General features: G+C 39.6%; 1 protein-coding gene across 1 annotated transcript in view; it reads left to right on the top strand.

Annotated features, from left to right (window-relative positions):
- PCCA (propionyl-CoA carboxylase subunit alpha) overlaps positions 1 to 15,397 on the top strand; it is a 289,809-nt gene that overhangs the window by 263,489 nt on the left and 10,923 nt on the right. The window contains exon 22 of the mRNA XM_054064867.1: positions 9,532 to 9,672. Within this exon, the coding sequence (XP_053920842.1) occupies positions 9,532 to 9,672 (141 nt within the window). The remainder of the gene's footprint in view (positions 1 to 9,531; positions 9,673 to 15,397) is intronic.

Genomic DNA, 15,397 nt, shown 5'->3' with positions numbered 1-15,397 from the left:
TTTGGGTTTTTATTTTGAGGAAAAGTGTATTTTTTTTTTTACCTAAAAACCCACCCCCCTTTGCAACCATGTGCTTTTCTGTGCTTCGTGATCAAGAGAGAATTGCATGGTTCTTGTCAGTGGTTGCATTTTAACTGTTATGTAATAAACAGGCCAAATGTTCTTGCCCATCTAAGATACTCACAGAAATATATTTTTTTAATAACACATGTTAAACCCCCACTGTATTGTATAATGGGGTTAGTCATGTTGAAGTGCACTGCCTGTACATAGCTGATAAGATATTTTTATAAGAAAAAAGATAAGATATATATGTTTTCCTGCTCCAGATCATATTCCATATTTTAGGGGGTATAATTTTGTAAGCACTTAAGCATGTGATTTGCCCTGTACTAACAAAGTTAGGTAAAAGCCTGCAAGATTGGGACGCATTTCAGGAAACAAGTAGTTGCTTTTTCTAGTGCAGATTTTTTCATGCTCTTTTTTTCAACAGATTTTATCAGAGAAATATGTGTTATTTCAGTAGGAGCTTCTGGTGTTTTGAAACAAAAAGCAAGTTGCTAATGACATAACCATTTTCACAGAGTTGCAAGCGTTGTGGAAGGAACCTATTTCTAACCAACACGCAGATAAGTTGAGGCACTGCTGTGTATTGGAAGTGTGTACCACATGTGGTACTCAAAGTGGTTCTCCCTGGGTTTTTCATTAAATAGCAAATATAAAATAAATGTTTGAAGTATAACTTGACTGTATTTGAAGCATAAGAGTGATGAAAGTGATGCATTATGTCAGTGTAACATATTGACGTTATCAATTATGTGTTATTAAACAGCTTAGTTAACCGAATGATTTACCTTGTGTTTAACTGCCTTTTTCAATTAAAGGTAGCAAATGCTGTAGAACTGGGGCACGGTCATGGAAACCATATATTTTGCTCTGTTAACACCAGCACTGCTGACAGGCAAGTGATGGGAGTGTTGGCATTTTGCTGCAGGCTCTAATGGGCTAGTTTAAATGGTCTAAAAAAACGTGATTAATGATTAGGAACAGGACTGTTACAGACCTTCACAGCTCTTTTCCTCAATACGTTTCCATTTATGTCAGCTAGCCACACCTGGGAGGTGTTACTTCAAAGTAGTCAACACAGGGTTTTTCCTACTGCCATTTGTTTCATAGGTCCCTTTGGTTGGCCAAGCATAGCTAGTGTTTCCTTAAAGTTGTAAGCTTCAGTGATAAAGGAGGATAATCCACAGGCTTTTTATGTCTGGTGACCGAAATCTCAACTGTTGAGTCATTTCAAAACAGTGAATGCTGTCTTAAACATCACTCTACTCATTCCTGTTTGGTGTACTGTGTTGGAAATAATTTAAAGGTTCCCCTCAGAGTAATTGAAGCGCTTCCATCAGCCAATACGTGTTTCTCTTCTGCTATTCACTTGATTTTGCAGCAAGCAGTAATTTGTACATTAACACTGCTTGTTTGTAATGGGTAACTGTCCACCCCTAAACCCTCCCTTCTATACATGGATATACATATATATGTGTCATGTGTATTTCTTTGGCAACTGAGGTCAATAAACACTATGGAAACACTGTACGCCCTCCCCCATTAATAATTAGCATACGTAGGGAAAACAAGGAGTTCCAAAAGAAAATGTAAAACAAGGTTAGAAAATGCCTACCTCGCTCTTTTTAATGAACCCTAGGATGGCGAGATATCTAGGAGATATAATGCATTCCCTTTGCTCTTTTAAGCTAAGGCAGTATCAAACACTTGAAGAATAGTGGGGATTGAACACTCAAGGGGAAGATAACTTGTATTTTCCAGAAGTTTATTTCACCATGCTAAGATCTTAGAGTTCATGGCTGAAAGTCAGCAATTGCTCAAGTATCGTGTTGAGTGAGGGAAATACATTTTCTTAGAACAGGACATCGAGTCGTATTTCAGTTGCCAGCATTCTGTCTTGGCATTTTGTTATGATCAAAGGATGAAGCTAAGTCTTAAGCCGTGTGCAAGTTCAACCAAATTTTCTAACAAGAAGCTTGAGAAAAAAAGTTTATATAATAATTTGGGGGCAGGGGGGAGATGATTTAGAGTGTAGTGGTGTTGTCTCCATCATGTGTACTAGAGCCAAAGAGATTTGCAATGTCTGTATGGGAGGAAGCATGGCTCAAAGGTGAGCGTGTCACCCGGTTAGCTTGCCCTTGAATGCGATGGTCAAGATGGCATTGTACCTCATCTTCCTTTCATAATGCTATTTTTAAGCACCTTTGCCAAGACATCAAGGCCCAGGCAGGTGTGCCGGGTGTCTGTTGCGTGCACTTTTTTCTCCGATTGCCCACTAACTTTGATTCAATTTATCACCGTCAGCCAAACCTAGCAGAGAGGGAAGGGTCCGAAAAGCATTATGGTCCAACCTATTTTGCGAATAAAAGGTGTCCAGCTAGAAGGGAAAGCTGAACATTTGTGTGGTAGGGAGTTTGGGCAGGGGATTTGGTCAAGCACACTGTTTATTTAAGGCGAGAGAATCAACAAGGTTATTCTCCCTCTGTACTCGGCACTGGTGAGGCTGCACCTTGAGCACTGTGTTCAGTTCTGGGCCTCTCACCACAAGAAGGATGTTGAGGCTCTGGAGCGTGTCCAGAGAAGAGCAACGAAGCTGGTGAGGGGGCTGGAGAACGAGTCTTATGAGGAGTGGCTGAGAGAGCTGGGGTTGTTTAGCCTGGAGAAGAGGAGGCTGAGGGGAGACCTTATTACTCTCTACACTACCTGAAAGGAGGTTGTGGAGAGGAGGGAGCTGGCCTCTTCTCCCAAGTGACAGGGGACAGGACAAGGGGGAATGGCCTCAAGCTGAAGGGGAGGTTCAGGCTGGATATCAGAAAAAAATTCTTCACAGAAAGAGTCATCGGGCCCTGGAACAGGCTGCCCAGGGAGGTGGTCGAGTCACCTTCCCTGGAGGTGTTTAAGGAAAGGGTGGATGAAGTGCTTAGGGACATGGTTTAAGGGAGTGTTAGGAATGGTTGGACTCGATGATCCAGTGGATCCTTTCCAACCTGGTGATTCTATGATTCTACGAACACTGGAGTTATGAATTCCCCCATGGCTATGGTGTTGGTTTAGACACGGCAAACAGCTACAACCCCAGGCTCCGTCTGTTGTGGTGCTGCTTGCACAGCTACTTGTTACTCCTGAGGGATTCTCCTCTCCCGCTTCCCCTGCACGTGCAGGGGGATCTTCGGGGCTTTTCTCGTGCATGGGCTGGAATACGTGTAGTTGTAACTAAAGGTGCGTAAAAGCTGCTCTCCTTCTTTCTCCCTATTAGGACATTTAACCACTCGAATGTCGCCACTTGAATGTCTTGCGCTGTTTGTTTATTTATTAGCACAGAGTTTCTGTTGAAAGAGTCTGCATTTCTGGTCCTCAGATGGGTCAGGGGAACATCTGCTCTGGATAGTTTGCAAGTGTTACTTATTAACTCAGGCCGCTGAAATCCAGGCACTGTGGTGACTATTCCCAGGGCATGCTTAGCCTGCTGCTTCTCTTTTGGAAGCGTGTGTTGAGGCTCATTACACTCGTTTATTCTTTAGTTTTCTGCTCGGCTCGGGTACTCAGATTCCGTTCTGAAACGATGATGTGAAAGATAATTTGGTGGTTTTTTTTTTTTCTTACGCATCAGTGCAGCACTTTTTCCCCTGTAGTTCATAGTGGTACTGCTTGTGGGCAGGTTTCAAAGGAACCTCATCTCCATATGGTTGTACTCGATAATCCTTTATCCACCATCTTCAGCTCTCATTCCGTTGCTTTCTTGCCTGTGGCTACGTTTCTATCTCTGCATCAATTAGCACAGTGATTTATACAACAAGCAAGCAGTTTAGAGGTAATGGTACACAATTAACATCTCATTCCACCATAAAGGGTATGCTAAATACCCCAGCCACTGCTTTCTCTGCCTGGAATTGAAATAAGTGTTTGTCCTAATTCATATGCTATCTGATGTGAAGTGGGCTTGCTTTGTACGGCACTACACCATTAATCTAATTATAGATAGCTGCAAATGAAGTGCTGTCTGAGCACGGAGACCGAAGAAAATAGCGCTTTTGTCATTTAGCATGACTCTGTGAAGCAAGATCGCACTTTTACGCGGCAGCGAGGCAAAATGGGAATCTGAATAATATTGCTGCCTGTTGCATCCTTTCTAATTACAACCGCGTTGTAAACACAACCGGGCGCTGATATAAATAGAGCTGTAGATACGCTGTCATGTGGGTTGTAGGAGAAAATCCTCAGTGTGCTGTTGTATTAAATGATGCATCCTGATTGACAGCTACCTTGAGACTGCGCTGATGGAGTTGTCAGAGCGTTGTGCTAACAGGCTGCTCCAGCCGCTGCTCCCTCGCCGTTCCCTGCTCCTCGCACCCAGCTCCGAGGGAAGGACACCTCCAAGCTCGCAGTCTGGACGGTTTTTTTGCTTCTGTCCGAGTCTGAAGTGGAGGGGAATGTGGTTTTTTTGGGGTTTTTTTTGCCTAGCTTTAACCCTTGATAGGTTTCTCTAGAGTGTTAATTACGTATCACACAAGGGATGGAAAGTAGGAAATGTGGCTGAATTACAATTCTAATTAAGTTTCTGCTGCTGGAGCTTGTGCTGTGTGGTGGTGAGGCTTCTCTCTTTTCTTTCCCTTTTCTGCTACTAAAGGCTCATGAATTTTGTGGCTTTTTTTTTTCTTTTTTTAATATTTTTCAGTCTCCGTAGCATGTGGAGTGTCTGCTCCTCCCTTAGACTAAACGTGCTGTTATTTTGTGCAGGTGTTCATGCCAGTCCCAACCACCACCCCATGGAAGTAAATCAGCTCTAGAACTCAAGAGCTGGGAAGAAAGCCTCTGTGATTTGCAAAATGCCATTATCTCCTTGTTGAGGAGGAAATCCTTGACTCTGAAAGAAGGTGCTGCCTGACACCTTCAAGTAGTATGGAATAAATACATCATTTTCCTGTTTAGATGCCGTGGTGGAAATCTAGGCAAGGGGACGGTCACGATGTTAAAATGTATAATGGTTAATTAAAAAAAAAAGCAGTGTGCTCATTGTGTTCAGTGCTGGAACATTGCTGATTTGAACAAATACCTAACAGAATACTACTTGTGAATCTATGACCGTCAAACCGCAGGTAACAACACTTTGAGGCAGGATGTGGATTAGGAATGTTAAAGGGAAATTATGTGACCACAGTTAATAAATTTCACTGATTCCAGAAATGAGACTGTAGTGAAAATAATGAAGACTCACAGCAGACAGTTTCTCTACTGAAATCTGAGCTATATCAGGTTTTCCCTCTTCTGACCACAAGAATGACAGACGTTTGAGGAACATGGTTGAACATTTAGGTAAAGCGTACTGAAAATTCACATCTGGTCAGCAGTCCAAACACTGCTGTAAGTAACACATGGATAGTGCTACATTAGATGGCTCTATAAAATCTCCAATGGAGTTTGAACGTTTACAGCTTCTGGGGACGCGAGTTTCAGGTGTACAGGGAAGATCATATTCAATAAACTAATGTGAGATGTAACAGAGTGCAGTTTTGAGCATTTAGTGAAGGTTTATAATATTCTGTTGTACACAGCAGGGGAACCATATCTGTGAAAACTACAGAACTTGTTTTTAAGCAAAGGTGGCATTGTATGTGGCCTGGCCACCTCTTTTTTTGTAGCAGCTTGTCTACTTGTCTACTCACTTGAGGAATTGGTACGGTATTTATCTACAAAAACCAAGGCATGATTTTCGCTGCACTTGGTTTCACTCCCATTCCCCCCTTGCTCCTTTACATTGCCATTATTACAGCTTTTTGTTATCTTCTATTTTGTCACAGTGATTTCATTATAAGAAGTAGCTTTGCGTTACATAAACATCCAATTCATTTAGTGGGAGAGGCAGGACAGGATACTGTTACCCTTAGAAAACTATTAACATTACTTTTCCCTACTATAATTATTCACAACTGATTATGGACTCCCAACAGTCTTGTGGAAGAAAAGCACCTGTTTTCTTTGCCATCAAAAGCTGTATGGCTCCTTTCTGGTACCTCTTTATTTACTTTACTTTGGTTGGCAGAATTAGGCTCTGAAACCCTGTGGAGTGAAGCAGTGGCTGGTGACAACTACTCATCAGCTCAGATCTGATGGCTAGCAGATTTCCTTGCTTTGAGAGTCCACCTGCCATCTATTTATGACTCCAACAGATGTTTCTTCTGGTTTAGGCCAGTGGAAACCTTCTGGTCTCTATTTATAACCCAAACTTTACAGCCTTCCCCAATTTATGCCCCTTCTTTCTCCCATCTCTACCTCCTCCTTGTGAAGATGGAGAAAAAAGCTTGAACCTCATCTGCAGTCCATTAGTAGCATATCAAAACTTCTGCTTTGTATGTACAGCGTTGTCCTCACTAAATCAAAGGCACGGCGGCAGTGTTAATTATGGAATGGAAAAATGGGGTATATTCTCAATTATCTTCGTTTAAGTGGCACTGGCAGGCGTTGTTTGATGCGATCTCCCAGAGAGCCTTGTGGTGCTCACAAGATGCACCTTCTGTTAGGTGCTCAGCCCCGTGCTCCCCCTCTGCACAGCTCAGCTCCCAGAAATAAGAAACAGCCTTACAAAGGGACGCTTATACGGGTATTTAGTGGGGTCCAGCCAGCAGTAGAAATACATCAAAGCTAATCTTAAAGAAGGAACCTTTCTTTGGGCTTTGTCTTTTTATATTCTGAAAGGTCATTTGTGAAGCAACTGTGCCAAAAAAGGCCTTTCCCCAGAAGTTTACTGTTGTTATTTTTTCCTTTTTGATTACACTAACTTGCTTATCCCCCAAACAGACTAAAGAACAATAAACAAATACAAAAGGAAAAGGAACATCTCATCAATAACAAAGACCTGTGTTTTAAAGCTTTGAGTGTACTGACTCTTACATCTCACTCCAAGCAAAGCAGGAGTCCTGCAGAGAAAGGAATCTAAAAGATATGAAAATTATAAAGATAGTAAAAACAATGTTTGGTAGGGATATTTTAACTTGGTGTGGAGAACTGAGCTTTAAAGTGCAGCATACTGAGGAACATATTTCCTCCCCTCCTGCTGTATGTTGTGCAGTGCTTAGGGAATTCTGTATTTCAGTCCCTGCAAAAAACACTGTAACCTAGATGAATGTGTATGGTCTAGCATTCACTTCAAGTTTAAATTTTGAAATTGGGCAGCTCAGAAGGGTTGTGTGTGGCTTAAAAAAACTAAATGGCATCTAAACCCGATCCTTTGAAATCATATCAAAATAGTCTCTTGAAAGAGGCAACAATATGGTCAACAAATCTAACTTATTTCTGTGTTCTTCCTTTTTTTCTTTTTTTCTTTATTTTCAAACTCTGAATACAAAGAAGACACTAACCATGGATACTGAAACTGTGCAATTTGGTGTAATTATATTCCCCCCCATAGATTTAATGAAGGACTTTTAAGTACAATTTATCTTTGATAAATAGTCCCTCTGCACAGAATGTTTATTAGATTGACAGCAGAATACACTCTGCAAGCTTTTTTTCCTTGCCACTTATGACTCAGATGAATTTTAATAGGAGTAAAAAGCTTTTATTTGCACAGTAATTTCACTTAAGGATCATATCCTTCAGAAACTGGCAGACACTTGTATGTCTTGATTGCAAAACAGACACTCAAGAGTAAAGAAACATGCATAAGATGTTATTATTTGACTTGTCACACTGCTGCAATTCTATTTGCAGCTTCTGTCATCGAATCTCCTATAGGCATAGCCTCCCCTCTCCCTACAGCATACGTGCAAGGAAAAGAAACTGGAGGGAACACACCCCATTGAAGGTAGTTGCTTGTGCAGGGAGAGAACTATCTGTATGTTGGGTTTGAAAATGTGAGTGCCACAGTCTTAATTGTTGCGATGGTGCCTGCAGGAGGCTTGGAGTTAAAGCAGCTTTTTGCATACAAAATGGTGCTGGTTTCCCTGTGTCATATCAATTGTAACCAAGGGACGTGTTTGGCAATGGGTTGTCAGATCTTTGGGTGCCACTTACAGTTTCTGGGAATACTCTCCTGGTGTTTTTATTACATCTACTGGGGTGGTGGTGGGAGATTGGTTCATTTAACCATTTGCTTGTATTTCTGATCAGAAGGAAGCGTTTCTAACTGAACGGCTGCACTGTTCGTTGCACATAATCTTGTGTGTCCAAACGCCATTTATGGAGGATGATAATCCTCTGTTATGTATTTTTAATTTGGCTTTGAAAGCTGCCTTTTAAAGATGTCATTGCAGAATTAATCACCTTTTTGCATGTATTTCTAAATACCTTATTCTGCTCTCTGCAGAAGCAGAAGGTAGAGTCTCCCTTTACCTTCACCATAAGGATATCAGATTTTTTCTGTCCCTGTAAAAATGAAATGTAAAGACATTTTATTGCTAATAAAACAATAGCTAATTGTTTTGGAGGAAAACATACTGTTCAAAGGAAGGTGTTGAACTTTACATCAGCAAAATACACATTTGAATTGTAAATGTAGTTCACCCATTGCTTATTATTAAAACCTTTGTTTAAATTATTGATGAAGCCTGGTGCTGGTCTTCTCTCTGGCCTTGGTGAGGCCAGAGTTTCACGCAGAGACCTGCTGCCATCTACTGGCTTTTGGCATTCGGTTTCAAGTGCACTGGGACAACCGTGAAGGCCATCTGAGTGCTGTCAAAGCGCTTACAAGTTTTTAAATCCTAAAAGCAGGGAGCTGAAATTAGCTTACACACTTGTATGTTTTAAGAGAGGTTTTGTTTAAAGGGATGCTCTCAGACACTTGAGGTTCACCGTGTTCTTTCCGATTTCTAATTGCTATAAAACATACCAGAGAAAATATTCCTTTTCCTCAAGGTAAATAACAGCTGCTGAGCAGTTTCTATTACAGATAAAGTATATTCAAGACAACCACAATGTTCCATTATTCTGGCTGTGCATGAAAAAAAAAAGGCATAGAAATGGTTTATTATGTTTCACTCACAAAATCTAAGTAAGTTATTAACTTTAAACATTAAATAGGTGATAAAAAGAAAGGTTTAAAAAGTGAATACGATGTTTAAAATCAGTCACGCTGTTAAAAAAATCTGGCAGACTTTCCCAAAAGGTGAATTTCCAGTTCAGCCCAGCACAAATCCTCTGAAGATAATGTGCAATAAACATAAGGATATAGATATATTTTTAATTTTTATCTTCCCTCTCTAGCCCTGTTTTTTAATTGAAGCTGACATTTCTTTACTGTACTTGATTCTTTCCTTTTATGTGCTCATTGCTGCAGATTGGGGTTACCTTTTTTTTTCCTGTATCCTGAAAATGAAACTCGGAATAAAGATTTCAAACAGTGATTTTCAGCCACTCCCGTGAAGAACACATTAACAGATGTATGATATAAAAACACACCATAAAACAGTGCAGATTGTCCACTTGAGTTAAAGTGCAGTTTTCTAAAATATTCCTCTTCCTTTTCTTTAGTACAAAATACAAGTACTGACGAAGGTTGCTGCAGAGCTGAGCAAGTACATGCCAGAGAAAGCAGCAGAGGACACCTCCAGCATTTTGAGATCTCCCATGCCCGGAGCAGTTGTGGCAGTTTCTGTCAAGCCTGGGGACACGGTAAGAAACGTGATCTATATATCTGCATTTTCATTATATATTCCACACAAATTTCTCCTTGGTGCAACTGAAACTGCAGGTCATAGGGTTGGGTTTTCTGGTTTTTTTTTTTTTTTTTACATCACCTGTAGAATAAAGTGTACTGAAAGATGTGTCCTGCTTTTCATTTGAATTATAAAAGCTAATAAGGAAGCACAATTCAAATTTAACTGGCTTTAAAAGGAAATTTTCAGTTTGGTGCAAGTCCACAGCTGAAACTCAACAAATAGCTTGGTTTTCTATCACAAAATCCTTGGCAGGGGTAAAAAATGGTGTGTCTATGCACATGCAAATATACGTAAATATATATGTGTTGTCAGTGCCAGCAGGAGGAAATAGTTGAATTTCTGCCCTGAAGCTATGAAAATATTACTAAACACAACATGCACCATATAGATATTTAACTTTATTTTCCTTCCACCTCCCCCCTTTTTTTTGTAAGACATATGAATTTTCTGAATTGGGAATTCCGTGCTGGGAATTCCCAGTCTCTTATGGGAATCCTCTTGTCCTGCAGAAGGAATAAACTTGACATATAGAAGAGCAACAGAACATGCTGTTGCTGTCCTGGGGATTTCCAGTGATTCTTGCCTCGCACTGAGCTGGAAACGAATGTAAATAGAGTTATAGCTACTTGACCTCAGCTTTATATGAAATTCTATGACATTGTATCATCTATTATTTCTCTCTTATAACCTCTGAAAGCAATAGATTGGTGCAGACACAGGAATGTTTGAATCAGGTTGTGCAGATTAATTTTAAAGTACTGTTGTCAGTTAAATGATGTCATAAACATGTATGCAGCACTTGGATGCAAACAGAAAGCTTTAGTCGTGGACTTAATCATTTATGGCAGTGAAGCCCACATTTTCTTGAGAGATGATGTAGAAATGGGATCAACATCGCAAGTCCAAAATTAGCACTGCACTACCTATGTGGTGGTCATCAGTTGTGCTGGTAGAGTGATCTGTTTGCTTGTATTTTTCTGTCATGCCATTCTCATTTTGAGAATATGTGGATATTTACAGGGAGAAGGGAGTCATCATGTTAATATTGAAGCTCTGTAGGTGCAAATGTTTGTATTATTGACATAAAGAGATTTCTGAGAAAACAGAACTAAGTACAGCTGAGTAAAAATTAGCGAGAGAGAAATTCTTTTAGTTTCCACGCTTAGATTTCTGGTTTTGTGATCTATACATATACACACACACTGTTTATACCTTTAAAACCAACAGCATTCAATTAAAATAAATCACTGTGTCATCACATGGACAGAGAAACCTGTGATTTCTGTGTCTAGGCAGTAAGAATGGCTGAATGAGGGAGATCTTAAGCAAATGCTTTTATTGCGAAGAATGAAGGGAAAAAAATTAAGGCAAAGATTTTGAGCCTTTTGAAATTTATTTAAGATTTTTTTGATAAGTTAATTTTGCTAAATTTAACCAGCCTTCTTGCTCTTGTTATCTTGAAGGAATAGAAGCAGTGGAGAAGGAGGCCAGAGCCAAAGGGATTTTAAGTCAATAAATAAATGAACCTCCCTCCACAAATCCACAAGTGGTGCAGTGCATCAGAGCACAAGTTGTTAAATAATGTGTGGTGATTTTTTTTTTTCCCTTTTCTCCTCTCCTGCAGCTTTTTCCTGGAGGCACTGAGTGGCAGAGCATTTGAACGGCATAATCTGTGTTCTGCTGACCTGAGCTTGTCAGTGCTAATTGTGTGGCTTTAATTGCAAAAACACATTTGCTTTATTGAAAAGGGTTTAACTTAAATCCTTCCTTTTCAGGACTAGTGTCAAAACGTTAAAAAAAAGCAAGCCAGCAAGCGAGATGAGGGTAGCATCAGCTATCGGTACTGAATAAGCAGTGGGATGGTGTGATTCAGATTACACTTCTTGGCTGTCCGTCAGAAACCAGCTCACTCACTACAGCTGTTCAAGGCATGATGGGCAGGGAACTGTAGCTCCCTGATAAATACAGCTCTTTTTGTTGCAGTGCTTGGGAAGAGTCTAATTTCTTTAGTCTGCTGGAGAAATGGGAATTTAAGTAGCTCCTATTCTCTGTTTGCAGTTGGGTTTGGCAGCTCAAATTTGCATGGCAAGTGAAAAGTGGAAGGGCATGAGGTAGTTGTCCATCCTTTGCCTCGGGTGTTGCTGCTGCTTGCAATAAAGCTGCCAGGTGATTTGCTGCTCCAAGATTGTTTTCTCCTAACTTGTGATCTATGCTAAATAGTGTTGGTGCAGCACAGTCCCTGCAACATTGCTGTGCTAGCAGAAAGATGCTCTCAGAGCAGTCAGCAGCATGAGAAGCTGGGCTGCTGTACCCCTCCTTTGGGTGTAAATGTACAAAATGGTGAAGAAGCTCCTAAAGAGGAACATCTCATCTATGTCTGAATGGCCCTATTTGCAAACTTGTGTTTATTGCCAGCGGTTCAGCTATAGGGCATCACGCCCGGTCAGATAAAGCATATGGTGTTTGTTAGTCCCTCTCTGTGTGTCCTTAGCCAAATGAGAAGGTGACACTGATCTCTGCGTTAGTTTTCCTCATGTATCATTGTTTTTCCTTGAAGCATAGTGTTCTCATTTGTCTGCTGTGCTGAAAAATACTTAGGTGTGATGAAGCCTGGTAGAAGATTGTATGAACATCCTCTATCCAGCTGCTCTGATAAGCAGTATTCAATTAATTTTTGCCAAGAGGTATTGCATATGCAAGGAATGTATTTTCTTTTGTCTGTAAGATGATCTATAGATTTTAGTAACGCAGTGGGGAAGTGCTGTTTGCCATTTAGAGCGAAGCAGAACTTGTGATGCTGCCAATTTTTTTTAGCATTTTACTTACTTTCTACTTTCTTTATTTTCCTTCATGTGATCAGAAGACTGTAATTAGTTGTCACTCAATTATTCCTGGAAACACAATGAAGGCACTCAGAAGCAGAAAGCAACATGAACAACAAAACAATTTGAAATCTGGCTTACTGGAAAGAAGGTTAATATTATTTAGGGAAAGAAGATTTAAATTTAGCTTACATTCTTTGTGATAACAGGTCATGCTATACAGGAAATACTCATTTTTGAGGGTGAGGGTGTGTTTGCATGTTAATTTTGTAAGTAGCTTCTTAATGGTGCATTAGGAGGAGATTCTGGTTTGGGAGAGTTACTTTTTGGTTCCCCACGGTGCCAAGGGCAAGAAAAAACACTGGGTTTCAAGAGTGCAGGCAAGGGACTTGCTCTGTTTCTGCTGACACTGATGGCAGCACAAGCCAGCCGTGCTAAAACACAGCAGTGGTTTGATGCAAGAGTGTGGAGATGGCACTGCACGCGGTTTTATCTAAGGGCAACTACTGCAAATACAGCACCATAAAAACTACTAAAGCTGCACGAGTCCATTGCTTTACTTAGAGGGCAGGAAAGAGCCAGGTACTTGGAAATATTTCTTCTGCTGCTTGAGTTGTTTGGATTCATTTTTTTGCACATAGGATTCTCTGCACTGAAACTGCAAGAGCAAGGGAAGCCTAAAATCTTAATGGGTGTACAGGTAAAGCAATGTTGTTGTACCTCATTTAAAACAAGCTACCCAAAGTGCTCCCTCAGCTGGTTCTGAGTTTGGTAGTCTGAACTGAGCCCAGCAGCAGAAATGGTCTTAACTGTCCTGATTGTCTTGTAGCCTTTGCTGTATTTTCACATATGAAAATAGGTTTTGCTTTTTCAGTTTTCTCTCTGCCAGATAAAAAAGATGGTTTTATTTTTGCTGTATGTTTTGTTGGTTGTTTTTCCTTTTTAATTAAATTAGGCAGAACGGGTGGCATTACTAAGCCAGGCATTGGTAAATGAGCTAACACCATTGCTGATAGACTAAATACTTTAATGTTTCTCCACATCCATAAATATGTAAAAGCAAAGCACCTCTAGGTAAACAGCTCGGCATCACTGAATCTTTGTAGGAATCTGGCCAAAAGAAGAGGGTAATTTTAAATATTTTGACCTAAGTTTCTAAATTTCTTCTTGCCAGCAATTCAAGATCACCCCAGGTTTTGAAAGTTATCACCACTCAAACCATTCTTTAAATGGACTTTACTTATATAAAAATTTCTTACGACTTCAGCTTGGTGCTAGTGTACGAGTGGGTATTGATACTGCAAGGGATGATTCTTTCTTACCAAGACATCAGCTGTTAAATCTATATGCTAATTTATCTCAGCAATTTCAAAACCTGGTATCTTGAAGGCTGCTTTTTTAGTTGTCTAACTTACAAAACAGATTCCTGACAGTTGAAAAACAACTGAGGAAGATATTTTAAGCAGCATTCCGATTCTTCTAAACTGCATTCATCTTCCAGTTCGGTTGTGTACATGTTACTTCAATTTCTCTTGTTATTCGTTAGAAAAATAGTTTTAAAAAATATTTTTTATCTGGCTTTGCATTTCACAAATCTAGAAAGGTTCTTGCTCTGGGAAAAATATGTTTTGCTTGACCTCTACTGCTGAAATGTTCACCTCTAAAAAAACACACAAAAAAAAAGCTTCCTAAATTCCGTTTCTCACTCCAGTGTTCTTTCTTGTGAAAGAAAAGGTGATGGTATAAAGTTACCTGTTGCTGTCAGCCAGTTATGTGTTGTTTGAAATCGTATTTGTCCGTCAGACCTCCAAATCTCATTAAAAAAGTATTTCCTTTTATATTATAATTATACTGCTCAGAATTTATAACAGAGAAATAGCAACCAGGAAAAAATGTAAAAATTTATTTGTTTAAGTAACAGTTTTACGTTTTCTATAGACCAAAAATATAAATGGGCTATATTAATTAAGAATTTAGTAAGGTATTCTTCAATTCAAGTAAGATTTTTCTCTTATGTGTGAACAGTTTTTTCTTTTATTGTTCTGGTTTTGCTTTTTCTTTCCCTTTACCTCCTTTCTTCAGTGATCCCAGAGCAAACATCAACTGCCTTTTTCCATTAAAAGGAATTTCTAAACTTGACCAAATGTAGTCACAAATCTCATGTAGTTTTTATGTTTCTGTGTATTAATTAATTTTTTGGGCTTGTGTTTTTGTGGCGGGAAAAACCTATTGGTAAACAGGGAATGAAACCATTTTCACAATTGTGAAATTTTAAGAGTAAAAGCGTTGAAATAGTTCACGATTCTTATAGCATGAGGCTTCAAGTAATACTTGTGGTTACATTAAAAAAAAGGTAACTATCGTAATGGCTTATAAAATATTTATGTAAATTTTATATTACCCAAATAGATTTTTCTTCTATATCTTTATGCAATTGCACAGTCTTAGATTTGTGTTTGAGTGTGGTGTAATAAAGAATGAAATACTATTCAGACGATGAGGTACAAGTAGTCAATATTATTACAATTTCCTCCAAGGAGAAAAATGCTACCATGCTTTGTAAAGAAATCATAGATGGTTTTTTCTTTTTAATTGGTGTGCTTTGTCTTTTTGAATGACAAGCAACCTTTTAGCCATTATTAGAGAAGTTGACCAGTAAAAGATTGCTGTGATGGAAACAAAGAGTCGCCTTGCGCCGAGTAGCACAAGAATCGGCCCCAGATGCACTCTGCCTGCGTATCACTTCCCAACACGCTGGGATCTCAGAAGGAGTTGGGGAAGTGTGTTTTGGATAAGTGGGAGTGCAATGGCCAGCGCTTATTGCTGTCAGGGGGACATTGCTGACCTTTGGTTAGT

The sequence above is a fragment of the Cuculus canorus genome, chromosome 1 (assembly GCF_017976375.1).
Source record: "Cuculus canorus isolate bCucCan1 chromosome 1, bCucCan1.pri, whole genome shotgun sequence".
Lineage (NCBI taxonomy): Eukaryota > Metazoa > Chordata > Aves > Cuculiformes > Cuculidae > Cuculus > Cuculus canorus.
Note: the sequence above shows the minus strand (reverse complement) of the source record. Positions and strands in the feature narration are given on the sequence as shown.